We start from the raw sequence: 27,933 nt of genomic DNA on the forward strand, positions 1-27,933 counted from the left end.
CTCAGCATTGCTCATACTTCCAGCAAGAATGACAGCTAATGTGAAGTGTGATGACATTTTGTCAGATGCAAACATCTGTCTTGGCAGAAAATCATCTGGCTTTCTTGCAGCCACAGAGCAGACACTGGTGACTCTGCATTCTTGCTTCTGTAACTAATTATCTGTGATAGGCTTGATACCTTAAAAGCACCCAATGCTCTGTCTTTGGGGGGATGGAGAGCTTTAGAAGCATCTGTTCAGTCACTTTTGCTGTAGGATTGGTGTTGGTGAAGAAAGCTGAGCATTACATAAATGCATTTCATGGACTGATAAAATCAGAAACCTTGGATTTGTAGTTTATAATCCAGGGCAATTTACATGTAGATCCTAGTTCTGAGCTGGGCCATGAATAAATTTTATTAGATGCTTTTTAATACTGTATATTACTAGCTCAATATCTCATACTGTTGCAGGAATGCAAACATAAATAGGAAATGTCTATTTCTTACCTTCTTGTGGTTTCTCAAAAGCATCTCTAATTAACAACAGGGAGCTGGAAGTGTTGAACCCAGAACCTCTAACAGCTCATAAGTAGTGTGCTACTACATTGAAGTAAACCAATACCACAAGCTAATTTTTCACATCACAAAATGATAGAAAAAGTTAAGTTGGAAGGTAATGCTGGAATCTGTCTGCTTTTTGTCAGCCTTCTGGTCAGACAAAAAGGGTTTGTCTGGGGGTAAAAGCTTTTTTTTTTTTTTTCTCCTTAAAATGAGTTTTGTAAACCAGTCTTTTCCAGCAAAAGGTCAAGACCTCAAGGCCAAGGCTGGTAGAACTGTTAGAACTCAATGTGTAGATCAAGCCAGTAATAAACAACTAGAATTTTATTTCATTTCAGAATATGGTGAACTATATATGTACCTGCATTTTTTTCCTTCTTCTCCCAGCTTTTCTCTTTTTGCATACTGAGGAACCATTTCCCCCCCTCTGTATCAGGACATCATCTCATGACAAATATATTCAGTGGCACATAGCATACACAATCAGCACCTGATTTTCCTCTTGAGGCATGCATGACTACCCTTGATTTCTTACCAGTATATTGAGTTTGGATAAAAGAAGAAATGCAAGAATAAAGCCTGGCATTCTTGTTTTGAATCAGGGTATCAGTCTGAGTTTACCATGATGGATTATTAACATCAAATACCGTGTGTCTTTCTGAATCTGCAATTTGATGCCCAGAATAGCAAGTTAGGGTAGCAAAATTTCATCCCCCACACGTACAGGTATTTACTGACATCCAGGCAGGGCTAAGGAAGCACATCACAAACACTCTTGGAAAGGCACAACTCATAAAGAACCATCCCAGTCCTCTTTCTTACCAACACCTCAACACATGCACACTACTTTTTTTTTTTTTTTTTGCAGAGGTGAAGGATCCTGTCAAAAGCACTAAAACTAAAGCTGTAAATAAAGCTATCTGTGTAGGATAAGAATGACTGATAGAGAATGAAAAGGAAAATATTTCCAGATCATTACCTAGACTGAGCTCACTAAATTAAAGCCTAAACCAGTTTAATTTAAAAGTTGTAAAGCTCAATTAATTCAATAAATCTGCTATCTAACAACTGTTTTCTGGAGGGGTTTTGTTGAACTTACTATGAACTTTCTTCTCCCAGTGCAGTACCATTTCATTGTAGTTTTGGCCTCTTAAATATTTCTTGTACAGAATTTGTAGATAAGAGCTTGAAATCAAGGTGAGAAGACAGGAAAATCTGTAATTTGAAGCATTTTACCTTTAGAAAAAGAGATTATATGACAGTTACTTTCCACACACCTTGTGTGAGAAGCTCAACCCTGCATATCTGTTGGGCTAACACCTAAACCTTGCTATTCTGGTGCAGTAATACTGTCTGATAACAGGCTCAGTTGTGGCTTAGGAAACAACTGCATTAGTTCAAGATGAAAATTTTTAAAAAAGGAGGAATTTCTGGGCTGAGGGTCTGAGCATCAGAAGAGGAATTCCTTCATTTTTTGCTGTTTATGCAACAATTTTTAAGGTTTTAAGTTGAAGGTCACGAGTCCTGGGCTGAATTCCCCAGTTCTGTCAGGCCTCATTTCCCAAGTTCTGTCAGGTTTCAGAGGTCATTTCTCTGCTCATGACAGAAGGGGAAAGAGATGAAAAAGATACATACAAATGGAGGGATATGTCGTGTGGGCCAAAGTGGCAGGAAAACAGACTTCCATGTCTGCTGGTCTTAGGACCAGGATTAAACTAATAGTTTCATATGCATATTCTCAGGGCCTTCATCCATTTTACTTACTTTTATACTTAGTAATCTCAGCTGACTTCTCTGCAGCATTCAGATCAGCCATCCCACCACTTGGCATCACCACAGCACGGACCAGGTTACCCAGCCATTGCACCAACCCATCCTCAGACAGAAATGAAAAGCACCCTGGGCTGATTTATTGCCTGGCTGTAACAGAAGTGTAACCACTGACTGGCAAGCAGGCTCCTTACTGTCAGTCCAGCAGATTTACATACACCTTTACATTAAGAAAATCCCAGTGGGAATCCAGAGCTAGATCTCATGACTTCAGGTGAAAATAAAGAAAGCTGTTACGGTCAGACCATTATTGTTCATGCTGCTTTGTGAATTTATTTCTTTAAATTTTCCACTTGTGCTCCTGCCAAGAGAGATCTATTAGACAGAAAGCAGCAAGAGTAAAACTTTATCATTTTGTTTCAAACTATAAAATAATTTACATCACATATTTTACTTACTTTTGTCTTTTTTTTTTTTTTTTTTTTTTTTTGAAACCACAAACATTCCAGCATCACACTGTAGGAATAAGAATAACAATAGAAAGCATAACCTTTTGCATAGTATTAAATGAACAGACAGAGTAAGTTCTTTATTTACAATTATTGTCTAGATAAAAAAATTCATAAAAACAGATGAATGAACATATATTAATAACCCCTAGTGGGATGGATTGCCAATGTACCACTGTATTGTTGTCCACAAATCTCATGCTGCTAAGTACAGTACGTAGAGAGCGAGCATTTATATATTGCAGGGAATTTTAACAAACTGATCATTTTGGTTTTTGATCCATTGTTCCCATCACAGAGAGGTAAAGCAATAAAAGAAAGGAATTGTGATGCACAACTTGTAGTTAAAAGGTCATAGCTATTCTGCTTAAAAAAAAAAGTCTATCATTTATCATATACATAAAGCACAGTCTCTGCTCACAAAAGCCCAAGTTTTCTATGCATCTCAATTTATATATGTTTTGCTGTATATACACAGAATGCAGTGTTCATTTTCTTAACAGTTTTCAAGTCTGTAAATGGTACCTTAGGGAGGAGGGGTACTCCTACAGGAAATTTAAAAAAAAATGAAACCAAGAAAAATTATGAAGAGTGTATGAAAATAAAAAGGCAAACAGTCAGTGTTAAATGCTGAAAATAAATTGTTCCAGTATTAATAGCTTCTGTAGATGTTCAAGTCCAAAGCTAGAGGCTTCCTTGTAAATAGGTAACACTTTTTTTCTTCTGAATACGATATCCCAAATAGGCCATATAAACCCAATACATGTTATACAAAGGTTAATCACCATATTTACAGAGCAAACAATCCTGACTGAGTTTCAATCACTTTGTTGCCAAGAGTTAGCTAAAATAATTATGTTTTCATGCTAGCTTTTTACTGTTAAGAAACGGGTCACACTACCTGTTGAAAAGAGACTTGTATGTGCCTTCAAAGACCTGTTCTGTTGTTCAGTGAGAAGCTGGGGTCAGATCTAAGCCTTGGAGCCAAAAGCATTCAAGCTTCTACACAAAAGTCCGGAAGCTGGCAATTAGAGCTTTACCTGGCTGAATAGTCTTGATGCACCCTGAAAACATTTTAGTCAGTTCAGTCTGCAGTTTGGCCATGAGTCTAAACTTGTTTTGGAGAGTTCTGGCTTGGTTTAGTTCTTGTGACTGCAGAGATGCACCACTTTCTGAGCCAACTTTTACACAAACAGCAATCCCTTAACAAATCAATTTATCAAGCTAGTTGAAGAGTGTCTGTCAACACATCTGGCATAATCAGTTGTGTAGTTCAAAATGTCTTTTGTACAGTTATGGAAAAGATCATATGCTGAAAAGTCTCTGAGCAAACTTTATATTAAATACAAAAATTATTTATGAAAAATCTGTGATCCACAAAGTGCTTAGCATTCAAGTGGTTGACATAGCAATTGTATAAGCTCATAAATTCTAAGTTATCAGGGCTGTTACCATCTTGAAAAATACTCTTCACCCTCCATACTGCAGGTTTTCAAAACGGCTTTCTTTGCAGAAAGCTCAAGGTAAAATAATGTACTGTGTTTCAGTATACCTTATGACTACAGGAAGACAAGCTTGGTAAAAAAAAAAACAAACACACAGAGCACATCTCAATATACAATTAATAATTTTGTTCAGACCTAATAGTGCAGAAATTATATTTCTTTTTAAAAAAAAAAAATTGAAGCAACAACCTACAGTGATTTTCATCCAAAATGCCAACAGCCCATACTCTGCAAGTAATAAGGAAATAAATGCCTAAATTACTAACTGAAAAGGATTAACACAATATATCACAATATTTTAACATTAGTTTTGTCTCCATATAGACAAACCAAATATAACTTATTTTAAATTACATTTATAAACTCAACTCAGTTTTGTATAATAACTCTCTAAAAATATTGTTTGAAGTCATTGCTGTGTTTAAAGAATGAATTAGCCTCCGTTACTGTGTGCTGCACCAAAACAAATTCAAGCAGATTATCAGAGGGGAAAAAAAAAAAAGAGAGAACCTGATCATTTTGATTTTTATTTGAAACAAAGGAAGCCTGTTTTACCTCCCTGTATATAGGATCACAATGCTACATCCAATGAGTTATATTTTGGCTTCTTTTGTTATTTACTAGCAGTATCTACATTATTTAACAAAAAATAAAATCAGGCAGAAATCAGAACACGGTTGTAATAAAATATCCAGGGTGCAATATTACAGACGGTTTCAATGAGCTGAGCTGAGCCATTTGTATACTACTTCGGCAGGAAGTGCTTTCTTAACCCTACAAATAGTTAAGGATATTATCTACAGGTTTGTAAACAAATTACATTCTTTTTTAGGACATAAATAAGTTAAAATAGTCAGAGCAATTTGAGCAGAAACAAGGCAACATGCCAACAAAGAAACTTTATATATATATAACTATATATATATAGATAGATATATACATATATATAATTAATTCTGTATATACTTATATGTATATATCTCTATATATAGTCTCATAAATGTTTAAGTTCCTCTGTCCAACTGGTGCAAATCTACTGTGCAAGTTAAGCTTTGCAACTTCAAAAAGTTATTTAAATTAATCTATACAATTGAGTCCATGCCACACAAGCATTTCAAAAAAACTCACAGACCAGTGAATTGGATAAATAGCCTCAGAAAGAAGTCCTCTGCAGTTCCTGCTTAAGGAGGAAGAAAAAAAAGAAAAGGAAATAAAAGGAAACAAAAAGAGAGAAAGGGCCAGAAGTGTACAGTACATTCATGCAGGAAGATTTTTTTTGTTTTTGTTTTTCTGAGAGGGAACAAGGGGGGGAGGGAGTATGTAAATCAGCCATTCATTCTTTCCCCAAAACCATTGTGATCAACAATTCATTCACTTGTCTCAGAGTGAATAAAAGTTCAAACAGCTTTTCAGCCAGCAATGTTTTTAATATATATATTTATATATTTCGGTTGCTGTGGGGTTTTTTACTTGATTTTAATTTAATTTATTTTTTTTTTTTGCAGTGACCTTTTCAGCTAAAGTGATGTCTCCAGGCTATGTATTGGGCTTCCTGGACTAGAAGAGGTAGCTGATTTACTTGTATCAGTTGTAAGATTTATTCCACTGTCGATAGCACTGTTGTTCTTGTTCAGCGAAGACGGTGGACTTGAGTTTTTCTTGAGAGCAGGGTCTTCTTCTAGGTCTGTGTCATCAATGAGTGGGATGTGGGGCTGGGAATCTTCTATCCTAAATTCAGGATGAGTCATAAAGTTGTGAATAGAGGTTCTAGATTCTGGTTTTTCTAAACCTTCATAGAGAGAGCTACGGAATGCCTTCACGACGCGGATCTGGGGGGGAAGAAAGGAAAGAGGTGTCAGAGGCAGCACCTGCGGAGGGCAGCACCGTGTTAGAGAATACTTTGTGAAAAATGTAGCATATGGTTAGGGCAGTGCAGGCAGCTGGAAGTCCATAGTCTCTGGATGTTATATGCATAAACGAGTGGCTCAGTTATGTGCATTTTGAATATCTGTATCAACTGCAATATTAAAACAAATCAAGTTTAAAGCCATCAAAGAACTGATGGGAAGTACTGGTTAAAGAAAGCGAACGTCCACTCGTGTGGTACATCCCTAGTAAAAGACAAGCCATGTTAATTGTAATGCAAATGTAAAACCATGCATGTTGATAGTTTTGCAGTGAGTAAGTAGGAGGGCTTTTTTAATTAAAAAAGTCTCTTTTGTATTGTTAAAAAAAAACCAAAGGAAAACATTACACATAACATATCACACTTCACAAACAGAAAAGCACAGAACACAGACACGGTTGGATGGGTACGTATGAGACACACACAGGAGCCAAGTGTAAAAACTGTAAGTCATATCAATGATTTAAAGCAAAACCTAAATGAATGCAGCCAAGAGCACAAAAAGCCAAGCAGACAAAGTACTAAGCATAATCATGCTACCACGGGGGAATAAAAAAAAAATAAAAATCACAGTTACCACATGAACAGAGATAACTTGCACACAACAACTACACTTGGAAGCCTGGATAATGTGAACATAGTATTGTTGAACCAACTTTTATTTTTCCTTCATGCATATGTGAGGTAAACACTCGAGTATAGACCCACTGTTCTAGCCATTTAACTTTTTAATATATATAAAACATGTAGCAGAATAAGGTATTGATTGTTGGGTTGAATTGAACTATGTGGTTAAACAGCAAGCTTTCATTTTCTGTGTCTCAGTTGTAAATCTGTACAGTTAAATGCTGAAAGTGACACAATTTATGCCATATATGCAGTCTTTAAATTAGGCCAGCTGACTGATGCCAGGGTCAATCTAATGTCATTAACCAGCTGACAGTAAGAACACAGGTGAAAATTAGCTACAGGTCTCAGCCCATGGGACTGGGGGGACAGTGCATATTGCTTTCTCAGGAGGAAGGGAGAGGAACAGAGTGAGGAGCATTGTAGAGTGGGGACACAAAGGCCCTCCAGGAGTGGGCAAAGAGGGGGAAATGCTGTCTTCAGGGACCTACAAGCTCTGAAAAGAAGTGAAGGTTTGTGCTAGTTTTCTGCTGAATAAACATAACTTTTTGAAAGGTAGGAGGGAAAAGGAGTTGGGGGAGGGGGGCAGAGAGGAAAAAACAGAATGGGAAAACGTGATCTGTTGGCAAATGTTTTATGACTAAGTATGAGTTCTATCCTTCTACTTCCATGTAGTCCATGAGCGAATTCTTAGCATTTCTTAGGGGGGAGACCAAAACACAGGCAGAGGCAGAAAAGGTGCAAGCAGGCATTCTCCACACACATTTGAAATGGTTTGGGGTGGGTGATGTGTATCTTTTTACATGAAATATGCTGCCTTAATTTACATGAAACGTTGCCTTAATAAACCACGAATTGATAAGGCTTCAATTCCTCTTCTAAGTGGCAGAGATCATTTTAGTGATGACATGAGATCACAGTGCTACGGCTGTGGGATCTGGCTGATCCTGTGGTTGGAGTTGTCTAGAATTACAGCACAAAGCAGCTAACTTGGATTTTGATCTCTTTTGACACCGGTCCTAGATTATATTCTCTAAATTTGGTTGTTTGGTCAGTCCAAATACTCTTCCTTCTCTTCAGACATACATTTGGTAACAGAAGGGCACAGTACAGAAGGTCATTCATGTGACTGCTTATGCTCAAAAATAAGAGGATTGGAGTGGTACGGAACAGCTTGTCCAGATCTGGGCACACTGCAAGGTTTTAGGAGGTTGGCAGAGGTGCAAGGCAAGAGGAAGATAAGAATAAAAAATCCTACACACTAGAATTGTATGGTGTACCTAACACCTCTGTGACAGAGGACCTGGAATTAAAAACCAGGGGTTTCTGAGAGCTGGATCTCCGAGTTGTGCTGCACTATGTGATGGTTCTGTATAGTGAGCAAATAAGACTGGAATAATTGATTCAGATGCATTACTAAAGACTGGATTTGAACTCAGGAAAGAGAGATGACATACTGATTCCCTCATCTATGCCTCTCTATCTTGTACTTTAAAAGCACAAACTAATTAGTCTGAACAATGTGAAAAATGGTGGTTCTTTTCAAGGCAGTCTTGTCTTATTTTAAATCAGAAAAGTTTTTTGTAACATTTTCTGTGAAGCTACCTGGTATTTCTGCTCTCTAAATAAAAACATCATCTCAGTTGCAGTTGTTCACTGTATCTTACCTGTATCATACAGGTTCTGTTTGCCAGGTGTATTCTTATTAATAAAGGTAAATTTGTTCTTAAATTTAAAAGTAATTTGCCTGGACAGATTCAGCAGAATCCAATGAAAATAAAGCTTTTCTTGAAGTTGCACAAACTGTATTTAAGCCTCTGCAAGTTAGCAAGGGAGGAACTCATTTCAATATAGAAGGCTCCAAGTTCCATAGTAGGTAGGTAAAGCACCTACATTGCTTTTAATATCAAAATCTGGCATCTGAGGTCTCTGGCAAAGTTTTGGCATGGATGTTTGAGTCTTGCAGGAACGTTTAGATATTACTAGGATAGCTTCTACTTCTTTGTAGTGATTTTTACTGGAAATACTAACTTAGAAGTAGTTCAGATGGGCTGAAGTAACCTGAAGTAGTTAATCTTCTGAATGAAGTGGTAATGGTAAGGGCCACACTTGGGCAAATCCCTAAAGCTGAGAATACATACGTTAGCTTGCTAGTAAGTCTTCTTCACTAAGGAGCTGTAGAAAGCTATCTTCTCTTAACACTACTCTGCAGTTTCAGAGATGTATACATTTTTCCAATGGTCATTCACCTAAGGACAAACTCCCTCCTGAACTTTAGATTTTGCATATTTAGCTTAGTATCTAGAAGAAAACATTTACTTCTTTAGAGTCACACCTCATTCAGTGACAGAATTTCTGCATTACAATATAATTAAAAATCTTATTCATACCCCAAGGTATCCAATTACTGCTTACAGGCACAAAACTTGCTTCTTTCATTATGTTAGTAGAAACAAAGGTGGCATTTTAATGTTCATATAATATTACTACCAAACTTAAGCAAAGAACTGGATAAATCTTATTTAGCCAGAGTTACATGGCCTAGCAGCAACAAATTCGTGTAATATTCTTTCATGCTTAGGTTCAAGATTGGAAGTATTATCTGGTGTAAAAATGCTAAGGGACTCTGCTGAAGCAAAGCCCACACTGCTTTTTTTTTTTTTTTTTTAAGATCCAGTAAAGCAGATGAACTTCATATAATGGTGTTATGGTTGTACAGCATGTAAAAGCAGGGACATACCCATGATGGATAGAACCTAGAAAGTGTTGGTTTATTATGAACTGTGTAGAGTTCATGTAATGATGTTTCTTTATGATGCTGACAATGCCAAGGGAAGACAAACAGTGTGATACAGCTCCCTTTTCTCACAGTAATGGAGACAACATAAAAAAATGAACTGCTTTTAAACAAAAGACTGTGGGGACAACACTTCAGGACAATTTTGACATTGCTATAAGTTTCCACTTCTTTCTTCTCTGTAGCTGTAACAGAAAAAAACTCTTCAGTTTCATCCCACCTTGAAAGTTATATTATACTGCATCAGGCAAGAAAAATAAAAGAAATAGAATTTTAGGTAACTACAAATTTTTCCATCAGAAGAAAAAAAGATGAAGTTCAGAATCTCACTCCTAAGTACAGCAATCTAGGCAAAATACAGACAGCCTGGTAAGCACCAACAGATGTATTATGGTTGATAGTGTGTGGGCTTATACTCGAATGTTTACCTGGCTTCATACAAGCCAAGTATCTTGAGTTTGGTTCACATTCATTTCAGGCTCAAGGTTAAAGACTCACAACCTCTTTTTATTTCACTCTCTCCTGCTGAACCCTTTTGTCCAATGTTCTCTAGCCCTCTGGGAAAACAAACACATTTAATATTCAGACAGTAGAGAGCAGGGTACTGCAAAAGCAAGTCAATTCAATACTGAGAGATCAGTAGGGTGATTAGTATAAAATTGTGAACAAGAGGTCAGTTTTGCAAAGAGATGCCAACTCTTATGTTTAACTGATACTATTCTATATCAAGACTATAGCTATACAAAGGTAAATGAGCTTAGCCAACTACTATTTCATATGTAAAGCCTGGAAATAGAAAGCCTATCTTCAGTGTATTTGTGTTTAGTTTTTTAATCCTCTCAGGTTCTGGTCAGTAAAATCAGATTAGGTATTCACAGGAGGTGGTATTTCATGTGTTGGAGTCACCTGTAAATGTTGTGGATTGTATGAGTCAGAATTGGAGCAAAGTCACAGCTAAAGTAAAATCCCAATAAATTTAAGAAAAGTTATAATTTCTAGGTTTCTCCTTCAGTGAGTGAAACATTTATAACATTATGCATACTACTTTCTTTCTACATAAAGATGCAGTAAATGCTGAAAAGTCAAACCACATGCAGCAGAGGAAAATAGAATACCTACATATTCTGTGAAATCCTCAGGCCTGATTCTCATTTCCCAAAACCTTCACATGGTTGTTATCCCACTGAATTTATGGGTATGAGATCAGAACCATATGTAGGGCTTCCACTTCCCATTGCATATCTCCTTTACTGTAGGACTGTTGCAGAATTATGGAGTTGGGCATTTTTTGTATTCGATTAGGAAAAGCTTAATTCTACAACCCTTTGAAAGAAAGTATTTCTGCTTTAGGAGTCTAAACCTTCTTGCCAGGCTCTATCTCCAGTTGAGGACTTGGGTTTTCATTTAGACTTTGAATCTAATAAGTTTCCCTACAGGGAAGACACACAGTTGTTTAATTTGATGTTGCATATCTCAGCAAGATTGTGAAATCTTAATCACAGCCAGCCAGAACTTCTAAGCTTTAGTGTAGTATCTCTGTCTCCAGTTTAAGGATGTTCTCAAATGATGCAGCTTTTATAAATATAATTTAAGAAGTGGACTTCATTTAAGTTCTGCTTGTTCCACTTCCTCATGTGATAGTTACACCAATTTGCCACAGAAAGCAACTGATGTGTTCACTATGGCTGGTGAGCCCACTGGACTTGGGGCTGGACTGTAACTTTCTCTAACTTTTATAAAAAGAGAAGATTTTGGGAGGAAGAAATTTGTTCCTATGTTTCTTCTTGAGAAAATCTGATCCAAAGTTAAGTTTTCATATTCCTGGTTTGTTACAAAGTCTGTCCAACTGAACAAAAATTCTATCTATAGAAAACTAAATACCTAAGAAATAAAGAAAAGCAAAAGCTATTGGAACAGTAATACTTTTTCTTGATACAAAAGAATCTGTTTTCATACATGACAAATTATAAGAAGCTGAGCTAAGCTCACACTTTAGAGTCACTTATCAGTAAAAGGACTGCAATTTGCAGAAGAATTCAGTTTGCTAAATGTCTCTTGGCACAGTTTGCAGATCCTTATGTCCTTGTGTCACTCCAAAGCACAGGTTACATGTGAAATGGTGGTACCTATAAATGACAGTTTCTTGGCAAGTCTGAAAAAAATCAGCTATTTTATTCAATTAGAAGGAGAGTGGAAAACTTTGTCTCTCCATGCAAATTAGCCCTACTTTTGCTTCTTACAGCCCTCCAAAATATCAAGCTGAGCAAAACCACAGCACTGAGGAAGCTATGCTTTTCATTTTCTTGAAAACACTTGAAAACCCTCAAAATGTTTAGAGATCTGTATCCTGGAAAAATACTTCTCCGACTGTATTGTGCTTTTTTGGTAAGATTTTGACTGGCTGCTATAAGAGATAAAGTCCTCACAGTGTATTTTTTCCTGTCATCCTTACAAGTGCCTTGGAGCCACTAATGCTGGAGTTTTTATAAAACAAAAGTTCCAAGTGATCCTGTGGAATACTTCTTAAAATCTCAGACAAAAATGACAGACCTCAAGACAACAAAGCAAAAGGAACTTGCAAATTCAGGAACTACTGCAGATTCATGATCTGGGAGTTTTGTTTTGGTTTGTTATTACCTCACTATTTCCTACACTTAACAATTATTTTTTAATTATAACCTTTTATGAAAGAAAGGAGGTTTTGTTGTAACGGACTTGAAGTTTCTGGCTGCTTCCACTTAGGAACAGTATTAACTAAATATGTGAATGAGAGGAAGGAGGAAGGGCAAGTACAAAGGAACATTAACTTTTGTTTGAAGGGATTACCTACTGATAATATAAAAACCATCTGAGAAGCAGAGGTAAACAGATTAGGATAAAGAGTAACTTGTTTACTTTGTGTACAGTTAAATCTACTCATCCTCTACCTAATTAAGCAGTGTAGTAGCAAAGGCTTTAAGCATATATGTAATGTTAAGCACCAGCTAAGATTCTGTATAACTGATTCTGAGTTTCAAAAGTGAAAATATGCTCTGCTGTCCAACTGGATGTGATTTTATTTTCCCAAAAGTAAAAAGAAATGCATATAAAATACATGTCCACCCAAGGTGTTAAGGGATTAGCCTGATATCTAAAATGAGTTTTAACTCTGTAGTGTAACAGCTTTCCATTGGCAGGAGGGTTCTGTGTGTGTGTATGTATGTGTGTGTCTTTTTGTGCACAACAGAACCTGGTAACTTGGCTGAAACCATCCTGCATACAGAGCCTTTTTTGTCCCATTTTCATTTTCTGTAGCCTAAATGTGTGCATATTAAATACGTTTGCATATTTAGTTTTCATTTAAATAATTTCTGTAGTAATTTTTTATCAGGATATAAAATCCCAGGTTTCACATTGTAGGAATTTTCACTGTGCATATTTTAAAACTGCAACATTTTTCTAAAGAGACCAGACACATAATATGAACCTCATTGTTACCAATTAATGCTGACATCCAACAATCTGTAATTTGTTACTGGCAAAACCAAAACAGCTAAAAACTATCAGCATAACTAGGGAAACTTAAATACTGCAGTAAACATTTCCTTGTGTAATGAATTGCTTTCAATTAAGGTGTTCCATAACCTTATGAAAGACTAGAATGTGCCAGATTTATAAGTAGCTGAAAAACTCAGGTAATAACTGACTAAATCTCTTTCACGAAGTATTGTAGATATGTCTGCACCTAGCAGGCATGTTGGTTTGAGAGCATGCCCTACACTTTGAGTTGAACCTTAGTCTGCCCCAAAATACTATAAAAAAAGATGTTTTTTTAAAACGTTGTTAAAATTCTGCCGAAGAAATGTCACAGATCAGTGTCACAGTGAACTGTGTATTTAAAAGCTATACAGTTAGTAAAGAACTGCATAAATCATCTAGTAAATTGGTTTACATATTCTTATTGATGCAGCATCATGTGGTTCTTTTTTTTTTTTTTTAAATTAGTGATATCAGAACCTCTGCACTTAGGGAACCCAAAATGACATTTGAAACATCCCAGTTGTTGCAACATGCTGAGCTGAAAACAAATCTTCCTGACCATATCTCATATTTGCTGCACCCCTGAGGTTTTCCCTTGATATTCTTCACAGTATATCTACATATACACAGTTTTAAAATTCCTGAAGAGAGGGAAAGGTTTCAAAATTACACGTACAAATATTCTGTTATTCCCTTCTGCCCCACATTTGGAAGGTAATGATTTAGGGTTCAGTGTATTCTGAGCAGCTAAGAGGAAAGCAGTCAGTCCTGTCCCACCGTATACATTTTAAGCAGGGAGCTAAAAAGCAGACCTAGGTGTGCCTTTTGCACGTGAAATTTTCTCAGGAAATGCCAATTCACAAAACCAAACCCCATGTTAGGAAAGGATTTCTAGGTTCTGCAGTATGAACAGCCAACTATAAATAGCCAATTTAAAAATGAAACAATGTTTTTGTTTGTTTCATTTTCCACTGTCATTCATTAAGTTTGTATCACTGTATTAATGGAAATTTTACTTAAGGGTTATCATGGGAAGCACACACTGGTTTAATACTAAACAGATATTATACTGTGGTAAGAAAATACTAACATCAGAATAACCACTTAAAAAGGTGCAGTCTCTAACTGTCCTCTGAGTAGCTTAACAAATCAGTCACAGGTTTTCATTTTACTGATGAAGTGTGTGACTATAACTGCAGAGCTCTACAGACCTGTTTTGTATTTCCAAATTAAGACAGAATGTAGCAGATGATGCTTTCTCCTTTAATTAACTTCAGCTCATAACCTAGTAAAGCCTTTGTCAAGGCACAAAACTATTCAGTTCTTAGTTGTTTTGCTGCAATGGGGAAAAGAGGGAAGATAAATTGTCTATTTTACTAGATCTCTCCTTTCTGCCTGCTGGCTACAGGATGTTACTGAAACATGTGGCACAGCAGAATGAGTTGCTTTGTTTTCTGCTCAGATGTAGAAATCCTCTTGTGGAGAATGGTTCCCTGGGTGAAAGGCTGGTTAGAGTGTGTTTGTGTCCTGCTCAGTCTGGGAATGAGGGCAGATGGGTTCTGCCTTCTCAGCAGCAGGTTACAGTGCCTGGGGCACACCAGTGGCACCCAGCTCCGTGACTCTGACTCCCCCAGCACCCCCCATGGCAGCACAATCAAGAGATGCAAAGCTTCCAGGCTCCCTGGAAAAGACAGATTTTCCTGAGGGAACAACTACCAAAGTTGGGACTTGAATTTGCTCTTGAGGTTCCTAGCAAAATCAACGTTTCTCCTTTGACTTGTAATTCCAACAAAACTACATGTATGTCTCAGATACTTAAACTGAATGGAAAGGTCAAGATTCCCTTTTTTTTCTGCAAGAGTTCTGGAACTTTATTTCCTTCTCTTGTTTGCCTTGTCTCTGCCTGCCTTCCCTCTCTCTGTTGGCCTAACAGGCAAGACTGGCTTCTTGTCTGTTTGGCCAACTTTTAATGAAACTCACATAAGCTGCATTAGTCTGTAGGTGAAAAGCTTGTACACTTAGTTCTAAAAATATTTTTTTCAGTGCTAGCTATGCTGTAAAACAAAGTAGCTACTTACAGTCCTGTATAAATTAGAGTGTAAGACCAAAGTTAGATCTCTAAAAGTCTGGAATTTTAGTGTTAGTGAGGCAGCCCTCTCTTGGTTTGGTTCAGTGCCTCCTCACTTGATGCTTTGCATACAGAAGAAAGCTGCATCAGGATTTCAGCATGTAGAAACCTGCTGCTTCTACCAAATTTCTTACCACTTCTGTTGTTGCACTGCTGCCCTTTAACATTACCTGGCTCCTTCCTTCCTTCCTACTACCTCCCAGTGAATTTAGAAGTAACAGATCTCTCACCATTCAGGTAAAGCATAATCCCTGAACCTTGTATCATCAATTAGACTCTCTACTTCCTTGCTCCTTCCTGTACCTGTGCTAATTAGAATACATCTTTCTTGGACACGAGTGCCATGGATTGTACAGTTCCAGATGGAATGAGCTTTGCTCTTGACAAGCTGTCTTGCTTTACATAAGATATTCACACAGTCATTTAAAGAATATACTTGATAAGCAGTAGAAAGTATGTCTGGTGAGACTGAGAAAACATGACACAGATGTCTCAGAGAAAAACAGCATCTCCATGACTAGAAATCCCTGTCTTAAAAGTGAGATAAAAAAACCAGTGAATCCTGGAGAGTATCTACTGTACACAAAGTAACCAGGTTACGTGTTTCTGGGGAGGAGGAAGCTAAGAGACACGAGAGGGCAGAACGGGAAAGGGCAAAGTAGCTCAGTCTCAACTGACTGCTACCCCAAGTTGGCATCTCTGTAGGTCTGATGCAGTAAGAATACACACTCACGCCCAGCTGCAGCAGCAGATGTGCTGGTAGGAGAGGAAAGAGCATTGGATAACGATACGTGACTAGGGCTAGAAATATTGGTTACATCCTGGGTCTGGCTTGTGACGGAGGACTGTCTCCTTAGAGCCCCCTGAAAGGAAGTGCCACTCTTGAAAGTATTGACTACTTCGATCTGTAATGGAGGAAAGAATGAGACAAGTTGCTTAAAGTATGGATACAGCATAACTGACAGGAATAATAACGTAAAACAACAAATCAACCGCGCACACAGTTTTACTTCAGTTGAAATAAACACTTCTGAGTGCTCCTTTTCATGTTTGGGAGCTATGGAGTGATCCAAATTTGTTGCTGAGATAAATTGAAACAGCTCCATAGGAGGCAGTGGAACTGCATCAGTTTAAACAACTTCAAGATTTGAAATAACAGTCTTTAAAATATAAAACATCTTATTTATATGTAGCTAAAGTAAATAAACTGGAATATTTGATAGAGCTAATCACTACTTTTTTCCTACTGAGAATAAAATTACTTTGTTATTGTTCTCCAGGTGTTCTTCCAGAGGGAGGAAATTCAGCCACTTATCTAGAATTTTTTTTTTCGGGGGGGGGGACAGGGACAACACAAAACCAAACAAAAAAACACCTTTAAAATAATCAAAATACGACTCTATGTTGTCTATAAAACCAGGGTTTGTCACTATCCTACCTTGGTAAGAGAAAATGCTTCAGATTTTAATCTTTTTTTTAATGAAAGTTTGTATAAAATAAGCATACTGACAATTAATGTTTATCTTTTATAACTACAGATTTTGAAATATTATTAATATTTCATCCTTACACAGAGCATTGCAATCATCCAGAAAATGAGATGGAACTAGACTGACTACTGCAGCAGGGAACATTACAATTTTCTATTATTTCCATGTCTGTTGTATGCACTGTTTGATATATCCATTCTAAATGCCTTCCTGAGTGCTTAATTCACCACAGATGATCAAGTTAAGAAAGCTGAGTTTATCAAGGCATTCTTTGTCACCAGTATAACCCAATAATGAAGCAGTCACTGGGCAAATGTAAAGCCAGGGATTGGCAGCAAGTAATATCAGAGTAAAATATCTGCCTGCAAATCTCTAGGCAGCAAAATGTTTCTTTCATGACATCAGCACAGCCACAGTGTGATGAAGTAACAGTCTAACCAACTAGAATTCAACCAGCTACTTATTTCATGTGACCCACTTTTCTCAGACTTGTTCCCAATCTTGCAGCCCAGATTCCTGAAGATACACAGCTTATAAAGAAGTTGGGGGGAGGTAAAGTGGTGTATTTCTCAATTAAACCAGCATTAAATCTTGGTGCAAGCCCTCCTAAATTTTCCACATTGAAAGCATTAAAAGCAATTGGCTAGCATTGTCTGTTCTGGTCAGTTGTAGGAATAAATTCAGTATGGCTTCATCTTTACTAGGAATGGATGTATGCCCTCCAATCATCTTATCTTTGGACATCACAGTTTGTTTTCCTGCATGTTTTTATAGAAATAATCATATGACAGCCAGCTGTAAAAGGGACCAAAGGTTACTGGTGTAAAAAGATACCACTGAAATTTTACTAGAAAACCATGAAACATCTGATTTGTTCCCTGACCCTCTGTTTACCAATGAGAGTCCTATTTACAACAGATGTGTAATATTAAGCAGTCAGCACAACATTTTACAGCTTTGCTCTCAAGGTTTTCTGCAGCAGACTTATTTTGAATCCCTTTTCCAGTACAAATATCCCAGTAAAAAGATACAGTATGAGATGAGTTAGCATATGGAACAGGGGTGCAAGTGAATCATTAGCTAAGGGTCACATGGGCATCTAGAAAAAAAACCCCAAATGGCTCAAACCACTGGTTAGGTATGAAGATGTATTAACTACTCACCTGCAGTGCTCACTGTATAAAAATAGAATTAAATACAGATCTTGGGTTTTCATGATCTAACACAGGTGACAGAGCACTCTTCAAAAGAGACCATTCAAAAAGATTTTTTTAAATACTCTTATTGTGAGAATGAAGTGCAAACCATTGTGGAAGACACAGATGATGAATCCTAAGCCAAAGGGCATTTCTAGATGTACAAATGTCTTCCCAATAAACTGAAAGGCCTTAGTGTGAGAGTGAAAAGGTAAGGGAATCTGTATTTCAGACTTTCTTCAGAGAACATGAATTACAGGCATGTGCTTTGCTTGTTCTCCTGAAGAAAGTAACTACAGAGCTTCAGAGATGGAGTTCCTAGAGGGAGGTTGACAACCTTTGCAAAATCTTAAGAGCTGAACATACAGGGCTGTGCTTTGCCTGAAGCCAAGAACTAAGAGAAGCATTTGCCCCAAAAGTTTATCTTTTACCAAAAAAAGCAAACAACAGAGTTCATCTAAAAAAAAAAAAAAAAAATCACATTTTAAATTAAAGATGTTATTTTCTAATTACATCAGGATGCATTTATTTAGAAAAAGTCAAATTGCCAAGAAGGGAGAAAGTAAATGATAAATCACACATCCTGAAAAGGCTGAAAAAACTCCCAACAGAATTCAGGATGCCATCATGTTTTGATTACAGGTCCTGAGTTAGAGAAAAATATACTGTCCTACAAATGATGCTGATATGGAAGGCTGGAATTTTTCACCTCTCTCATTTTTCTCTGTCTCTAGAAGATACCTATTTTTCAGGTACACACAGCTAATAAAAATACCATGATTAGCAGTGAAGGAAATGAATATATCATATGCAAGCAGAACAGTCCTGGCAGAACAAATTCTTTTCTGATTCTGTTGCCATGAAGAGGACCCTGCTATCACTCAGCTCATGTCCTACCAGGATATTTTTTTAATAAAGTAACACTTCTGCATGAGCAAAACCAGTTTCCCCTCCACTGACACTGGGCTACTGCAGTGTTTTCTATATTGAAAAGGCCTAAAACAAGGAGCTAGCCTTTTATCTGACCTTCACAAGCACTTGCCAGGAGACATGCTCAGTGCTACAGGTTTTGCATTTCATGAGAACAGCTTTAATTGGAAAGAAAATGCAGTGCAGCAACTCTTATCTATCTTTTTAGTACCTAGAGAGGAATAATCTCTTTTCAGTAGCAGTTAACATGGAACCTATATATTTTTCAGTTCCTGCTTTTATTCTCAGAACATTTCTAAACAGCTTACTGCCCACCTTTAGCAGGTAAAGCAACTTGAATTACAGGAAGCAGGGGAGAAAAGAATCAGGCCCAGGGCTGTCAAAATCTGACATGTCACTTGAAAAGTTTTCAGTCCTCCACACTTCACCATTTTTCCATACTCAAATGTGAGGCTACTAAAGAAACTTTGCAGTATTCAATCAGAAAAGATGCAATTATTTTCATTTGCTACTCAGATTGCAGAGTTTTGCCCAAAGGCAAACTTGCTGGACTTCCCACACGCTGTGAGATCTGCCAGGATGGCACAGGCAGTCTTGTCTCAAGAGTTTTACTCCTTCACAATGAAGAATTTTTGAGAATTGCAACAGAGACTTGGAAAAAACTGCTGCTCAACAGCAGAGGTTGACAAGTCCTGTCTTTTATGCAGTCTGAGACCAGTTTCATATCAGTGGTTTTTAGAGAGAGCTATCCAGTAAGGAAACTTCCACTCAGAAAACAAAAATCCATCCCAGAAAGCCCTATGGTAAATTTATAAGACAACAAAATAACGAAATGAACAAGAGTAGACAAAAAGAAAAGCAGAAGTAGACAGTCTCCTCTACTTTATTGAAATTCATCCATGTCTTCATAGATACATATCTGACATTTCAGTAGGAAGAATCAACTCTGGAGGTCCTTTCCCTGGTTCCCTCTGTTCTGAGAGAGGGTGTAGAAAAGAAAAAATGCCTTTAGCACCATGAAGCTTGTGTCAATTTGGTTGGGTTCTGTTGGAGTGTTACAAGGGAGATCTGTCAGCTAACTGAACAGAAAATCACCACTAGGGTAGAGTGTTGGTAATTGTTTTGGGAGTGCAGGCTTTTGTTGAGTGCTGTGGCTATCTGTCCAGTAATGACTGAACAGAAAATAAGCAAAATAAAGATATACAGCACGAGCATATGATGGGGGAAACGGGTCTTATTTGGATGAATGATCAATCTAGTCATGAAAGAGTCTATAGAATTTATTCCTAATCTTATTGTCATCCTCTATAGATATAAAGTGAGGGGATGCTCTACCTTCTTCTGCATCTCCAGAAGTGCATTAGACAGCAGAGGATTCTTGCAAATCCCCCAGCTTCATAAGGATGCTACATACATCCTCATCTTCTTCCATCAACTCTTCTTTAGCTGGCTTCCTGAGAAATGCAGTACCAGGGCCTTCCAACACTGCATCTCATTTCACCTGCATACAGATTAATCTCTTTCCAGTGTACACCTTGGAACCCTGGTTGAATCTTTTGGACCATTTCATTTTTTCATGATCATTCCACAGATGTGAAATGGATGTAAAAATCAAAGTAACAGAATAAACAATATATATATATATATATATATATATATATATAAATAATCACAGAGGCCTCTTGGCAGGAGAGAAACACTATATCCTACCAAAGGAACTTCTACAACTAAGAGCAGGAAGAGAACTAATAAGATGGATGTTAGCAAAGAAATATAATTAACATTCATTTTGTTTTAAGTAGTATTAAGAATAATAATTTGTCTGTGAATTAAGTGGATCAAGATATGCAGAACTAAAAGCTACCTCTCAGACTTGAAAAAAAGAATGGGAAGGATGTAATTGGCTTTTTTGTGCTTGTTGTTTACACTCACCACAACCAGAAAGACATCCTGACAGAAATGCCAACAGACAACATTCCTCCTACAACCATCAGGAAGAAAAGAATGCAAGTTTAGAGGTCATCTTTGCATAAAGATCACCATTACCTGGGCACCTGCTTGTCATCCTCAGGCTGGGACAATTTGAATTTTCTCTAATGATGAGTGCTCCTGACTCAGAGGCAAGACACACAACCCCAGAGCTGAAGATCCATATTTAATTACTTACCCAGGGCCTTGGGAATTTCCTCAGACCCTTCCCCTTTCTAACAGCAGTTTATACTCTCTTTTTTTGCTCTGCAGATGCACAAGAGAGACCTAGCTGTGCTCATTTCAGCTTCCTGCTTTTCCCCAGATTTTCCAAATGCATTGCTGCATCTGTATCTTCAGAGAGAAGCATACTGACTTGTAGATGGGAAAAGGGAGAAGTAACTGCTTATCTTCAAAGAAGACAAAAATGAAAGTCTTCTCAGAGAGAAGATTTTCTTTAAGAGATTCTTTAAAAAAAAATGTTTCCTAATTATTCACCTCTTTTTCTTGTAAGCATCACGTAAAACATTCACACCTGATGTGGCAAGTGCATTATCTGTCTGTCAGGGCTGCTCTCTTCTGCAAGCTGGCACCACAAATACTTGATCTTAGAAAGATCAAGTAGAGAGCACTAGGATGCTATAAAACATGCTACTTCACTGCAATGAAAAATGAAACAGGCGAAATAATTCACAACTTGTGTAGCACTACAGGACAGATTTGACTAGGTATCAGAATCTGTACTATATTTAGCACCATGACTCAGTGCAAATATTCAGTGTATTAAAAATGCTGTGGATTCCTGTTTTCAGCAAAAGTAGGTTTTGTTTTGTTTTTTTAAAATAAAAAGACAGATATTTCTGAAGAATTATTCATAGCAGCCAACACATACATTTCAACATTAAATGGATGCTTAGGCCCTTACTACTAAAAATAAACCCAGAACTACATTTTTCATTTCCTAATAGAAAATTCCTTTTAATCATGTTCTATATATAATAGTAACAAAACAGAAATTATTTTTTTAATCAAATGGTCTTTTCATGTTAGACTCAATAATTTAAATTATTCTGTTATTGCAGAGGTGGCACCAGCCCTTTTTTTTTTCTTTTTTTTTTTTTTACAAAATAAACCAGTATGTTTTCCAAAGCCTTAATAACATTTTGCTAGACACTGTCACTTCCCATGAAGCACCATTGCATGAGCTGTCATCACTGAGGTAGTAAAAGGATTTCCCTTCAGGAGTCTTCAACAAGCATTCCTATTTTTGCATGTTACAATCTTAGAATCTTTTCACTTCATCTCTTCTGCTACACACACCTTTGTTCAGCTCACCTACTTGACTCTGTCATGTGTTCCTCCTTTGCAAACAGTGACAAGTAACAAGGACCATCCTGCACACATATAAAGACTCTGTGCCTTTCCTTATAATCTTATCTCGCCCTGGTCAAATATTAAGCATTTTTTTTTCCATCCCATGTGGGCATTTACATTTAGCATACCTGGGTCTGGATTCGGTTGAGCCCTCTGAACCAGAGAATTTGTCCACGTCGAAGTTCTCTCTCTGCATGATCAATTTCTTCAACATCTTCATTGAGCTCTTCTTCAGGGGCCTCCTCTTTCTCAGTGAGCCTCCCTGCCTCCTTTAAAAACTTTAGCCTACTTGTTGGGATGGTTGCAATGACCTAAAAGTATAAAAAAGCACTGAAAACAAGCCTCCTTCAGTAACACCAGTATAACAACCTGCTAATTACAAAAGAACACTGAGAGTGTTTTAATGAGATCTGTAATCTTTCAGGAAAGCTAAGATAAACTTATTCATAATATACTTCACACTTCTACAACTCCACTTTAGTCCATAAATACTTAGTTTACTGTGTAGTTAATTAACATGTCTTGTATCATTAAACCACATTAGCAATTCTCACCTTTGGATCAAGTTTAAGGCTGGGAAAAACTATGTCCTTTCTCAAAAAACGAAGAGGATGCAAGTGTTGGAATGTAATTATTGAACCTTATCCAGACTGAAGCTTCTGCAGTTAGAGTTTGGGTATTGCTAATGACTGATAATCATCTTGTGTATTCATAGGAGCCACAAATTAGTTACATCTCGTGCTAATAAATCTCATACTTTGTAGCTTCCTGTTTTGTTTCCCTTTGTTGCAAGAATTTGAAATGCTTTTCTCGGCATTTATCAAAAATGAAGTTTCTGAAAGGGGTGGGTTTGACTGTCTCTGACTTCTCACAGGGCTCTCTTGTATTGTGTTCTAAATTACTGATAAACTCTTAGTGACTCATCCCTCAGCTTATTCTGATTGTCCACCAGAGTGGTCCTTGGGAATAACTATTCAGGACATGGCTAACAATATTAAACATTTGGAAACACCGTGGTTAGACAATATTATAACACAGTTATTTAACGTACATTTCAGTACTTATATACTCTCTTAGGCAGTAATTTCCTCTGTTTGATTTCTTTTGTCAGCTTGAATAAAAATGAGGAGATGGTTATTTAAACAAGGCATTACCTGGAGCATATTGAACATCTAAAAAAAAAGTTTCTGTAAGTTAACTATTAGACTAATTTACCAAGCAAGTGCTGCAATTTCCTTTTTTTGTTTGTCTTTGTTTCAGCAGTGAGCAGTTTCTGAAGCCCAAATGTGTAAAAGATGGAGCTTGAATCAGGCAGTTGCAGCAAAGTTGGTGAGGATATATTTTACAGTTTTGGAAAACTGGAATGGATATAGTGAGGACACATGAAAAGGCATCAAACATTTTCAGGATGAAAAAAATAAGTTTGCTGAGGGTCTCCTTCAACTTCTTGATCCACCTTCACTTCTATTATTTTTAAAGACAGACAGCTTAAAAAACAACCCAACTCAGTTCCTATGCTTCTACTACAGAACCTTTTTAAAATGCATCTTGAGGTTTAAAAAACAAGATGTAGACTTGGATAATCAATGAACTGGTGTGACACAAGCAGTGACAGAACAGAAGCAAAAAAAGGTAAGTGCTAATCATTTAAATACTTACTGAACCTCCTTCAGCTTCCCAGGTTTCAAAATACTCTAATGCCATCACTCTACAGCAAGAAGCTACTTGAGATTGTTTGATGAAGTACTTGGAAGACAGTACATGTAGAAACAACTGTATTTGGTAGTGATTTTGTGTGACAGAACAGGCTGACAGATCATGCTCTAATTCTTTTCTTAGGGTGTTCACATCTCTTTGTTTGTTTATTTTGCATATTTGCAGACACCTGCCCAGTTCAGGGTACAGCAGACTCAACAGGTTATAGATGAAGGAACTAAATATTATTCCCAGGAAAATGATTCTAGTTTTCAAAAGTGATCAATAATTCTGGGAATGTAATGGGAAATCTTTTAGAAAGACTTTAGAAAGACAGAAGTGACAAGGGCCACCTTTTAGAAAACTGTCCTCAAAAGCAGCTGAGATTGGCTTCCTAGAAATGACACCTTAAGTCACTTCAAATGCCAGTGTTAACACCTGAACTTGAAAACCTTCATTGCTTTACATAGTTCACAAGAACAGCAGGTTCAGGAGACTGTGATAAAACAAAGGAATAACAAATCTGGTTTGTGCTGAACTAGAATTTGTCACAGTAGGAGAGAAAAGGCTGAGAAAAGAAGAAGCACCTCTTCTAAAGCAAAAGATTTCTTTTACAGTAGAGCTCTGTGAAGAGAGGACTTGCCATAGACAGTAAATTATGCATTATTTTTTTTTAGCTTGTGTTTTTCTTTTCTTGTCACTAAATAAATCCTGACCACAAGAGTCAGGTTTTTTTTACCTGCATTTGCTTAATGTAAAATTTCAATCATTTCAGAAATATGCTTGTTTAGGTCTTCCAGTCCCTGTTTTAATTTAATGGCCATCATTAAATTGAAACCAGACATTGATATTATTCTTAGTTTTCATTGACTATATAACAACCACATAGAACAAAATTTAGAAGCCAAATAGTACATTGACCAAAGGCTGTAGGAAATTCTTCACAGCTGAATGATCTAATGAAACTGCTAGAATTCTGCTTCCTTTTTCTCTTCTCTTCCCCACTCTCATAGCTGGTGTTTTCTGATCTGTTGAAAACGGATCTTTTCTTTTCAAGAATTATCAAAGTGATGTGAGGTTTTCCCCCTGCAAGGTCATAAATGAAATCCCATCTTCAGGTGATAGTTCCACTAGAAAAAGCTAGTGGGGGTCTGCAGTGACACATGCATTAAAAACTGTCATGCCTCTGAGCTTTCCAAATCTGAGGCCCAATTGCCTGAAACGTTCATTTTTTCCATAAGATACAAATAATCACTTCTGAAAGCTACCATCTAGTCCTTACAATTTTATTAGAACCATTTCAGTAATCAGCTGCAGTTGGAAATTTCTTGCCTGTTTCTTCCTAGTGGCAAACTAGTTCATCTAGAGATATATCCACATCTGAGAGGTAAAATACAACCACATTGTTCACATTTTCCACTGTGTCAGATGGTATCAATTCAAGTGTATACATATAATGCATTCAAAGATGAAAAAAATTCACATTATTAACTTTGTAATATGATTTTATATATAAAAGAATAATGTATTTTAACAATACTGATTGTTACTGCTTCTAGATAATCACACAACTTATATAAGGATCTCACTGAACTGGTTTCTATATGTATATTTATATAAATTTCAGATTAGCTAATGATTATACAGGTTCATTTAACTGCACTGCTTTGCAACTATTCTAGGAAAATAATTCCTTTTCTTTTATCCTCTCTTCCATCCTTCACACACAGAAGTAGATGGATGGAGGGTCCCTGTGGGTGTATGCAAAATGCAGTGGACTTTATCCTGTGCCAGTAAACCAAATAGAATGGCAGTTTCAGCCAGGGAGTGGGTTGGCACAGAACTGGAACCACTTCTCACTTGCAAAAATTCTGCAAGGCTGAATGCACAGAGGCTGCATTGGGTTCCATCCCTACCATGCTGCTGCCCTTAATGGACTACTATTTTGTGGTTTGGTTTGGTTTTGTGAGTAGAGGATTAGGCTATGAATCAAATGTCTTTCACAAAAAAGCCTAACTGAAGAAGACCTTGGAGATAGCACACCCTGCTTAGAGAAAGCAAAGATATGAAAATTAACAAAAAATCAAAAGGAACTGTGGGATCAATTATCCTTAGTACTGTGTCTATTCTTGAAGTACTTAAAGAGCACCCTCTGTTTCCATGTGTGCTAAATATGACACTGAGAGATCAAGGAAACAACAGTTTAGCAGGATTATGAACAGCATCATCTTCATTGGTTTATAACAACAAAAGAAAGGAATCTGCACGTTCCTGAATGCTTACCTGACCCCATACAAGTTCTCCTAATCCAATAAATACACACCACATCCACTGGTCAAGCTGCAGGGGAGAACAGCTAAAAGGTTTTCCTCCAAACTGGACAATCACTATCTACAAGGACAAGCAGAAAAGAGAGGGGTAAATATTTTCTGGGTAAAAAACCAAAGCAAAACACTACCCTTAAAAAACTCCCAGCCTCCTTCCAAAAAAAAAACAACAACCAAACATACCAATAACTTTTTGTCACATTTTACTTGAAATCTTACTTTGTCTCTTACATATTACAGCTCTGCTGGTTTGATTCCAACATACTTTATCAGTAGGCTAGTGAAATGTCTAGTCTGCTGCTGTTTTTAGTGGATTGAATGTAAAGAGCACCCAAAATCAAAATACTATTTGATACTCCAAATACATCATTTGACACTCTTAGGGGGCACTAAGCTTCCAGAAGTACATTTTTGGGACCCATTCAGCAGAAGCTGCAGAGTCCTGGTCATTGATTTGTATCAAACCACACAAATTTTTGTTCCCTGAATCAGAACAAGACACACTGAGACTTCTAACAACAGCCATACATGAATTCCCTGGAAGAAAGGCATGACTGTCCCCATGTGTGCTCCCAGCTTCTGGGCATATTCAGCTAGGAATGTATTGACCCTGATGTGTTTTGTTATGGAATTTCCACTGCCTGACAGATTTTTTTCCCCTCTGGTTAAGATTTTATGGTGCACATTATAGATATCATACTGTAGCTAGACTGACAGTATACCAAGGTGTGGTTCTGCTGGAGAAAGAGTGGGAAAACCACACACCTTGCAGCAGGATAACCAACACAGAGAGAATCTGAAGTCTCTTAAACCTGGTTAGATTGAGAAGGTTTGGCTAACTGAAAAGCAGATATTATTGGTAGTTTTGGTTAAGTAGTGCTGCTGTAAACCCGGGGACCTGAAATCACAAGCCAGAGATTTAAACTGTCAAGGGCTGAAAAATGCAAGTTGCAAGTAATTTGTCCCATTTAAGATACAAAATAACACTAATAAAAAGAGCAGTTGCTTTCCTGCTTTTGTGAGTAAAACACCAACTAGGAACACAGACTGAGTCCATGTGAGCCACAGGAAGAAGGAAGGGGATGGAGAATGGAAGGCAGTGGACTGGAAGTGGGAAAACGATTGGAGAGAGTAAGGAAAAAGGTAACAAAAATAGTGAATCTGATGCTAAAATTGCAGGACATGACAACTCCACACGGAGACAGTTCTAGTTGCTGCACTGTAGGTATGGCATATTTTAATCCATCTCCCTTCACTGTGAAAAAAACTTCTTTCTGAAAGCAGGGGAAGGAATTTTGAAGATAAAAGGCAGCTTTTGCTTGTCCAAGGACAGGAGCATTGACAGCTCTTTTACTTCTGATCCTTATCAAGGGTGCATTGCAATAATCTCTGTATTTTTCACTTTAAAAATTTACCCACTGTTGCTGGTTTTAGTTACTGCAACTGTTGCATTCAGAGATGAAATACCAGAGCCAGTTAGTCTGTACTTCACAGAAAGTGTAGGAAATACGTTTGGACTTAAGAAAGTTTTTAATAGGAAATAAAAAGAGTTCTGTATAGTCTCCCATGTCCCTCTATGTAACCCAAGCTCCTGGAGACAGTAATTTTCTCTTTTGAATAAAATGCTTGGCTCACAAACCCAGCTATTAGCAC

General features: G+C 37.2%; 1 protein-coding gene across 1 annotated transcript in view; it reads right to left on the reverse strand.

The window, feature by feature from the left end:
• Positions 1–5,840: 5,840 nt before the first annotated feature.
• The window catches only part of ATP2B2 (ATPase plasma membrane Ca2+ transporting 2), a 168,404-nt gene continuing 146,311 nt past the window's right edge, over positions 5,841–27,933 (reverse strand). Inside the window, 3 exon segments of the mRNA XM_008506197.2 lie at positions 5,841–6,152; positions 22,387–22,569; positions 26,237–26,344. Coding sequence (XP_008504419.2) covers positions 5,841–6,152; positions 22,387–22,569; positions 26,237–26,344 — 603 coding nt within the window.

Source organism: Calypte anna, chromosome 12 (genome assembly GCF_003957555.1).
Source record: "Calypte anna isolate BGI_N300 chromosome 12, bCalAnn1_v1.p, whole genome shotgun sequence".
In the NCBI taxonomy this organism is placed as follows: domain Eukaryota; kingdom Metazoa; phylum Chordata; class Aves; order Apodiformes; family Trochilidae; genus Calypte; species Calypte anna.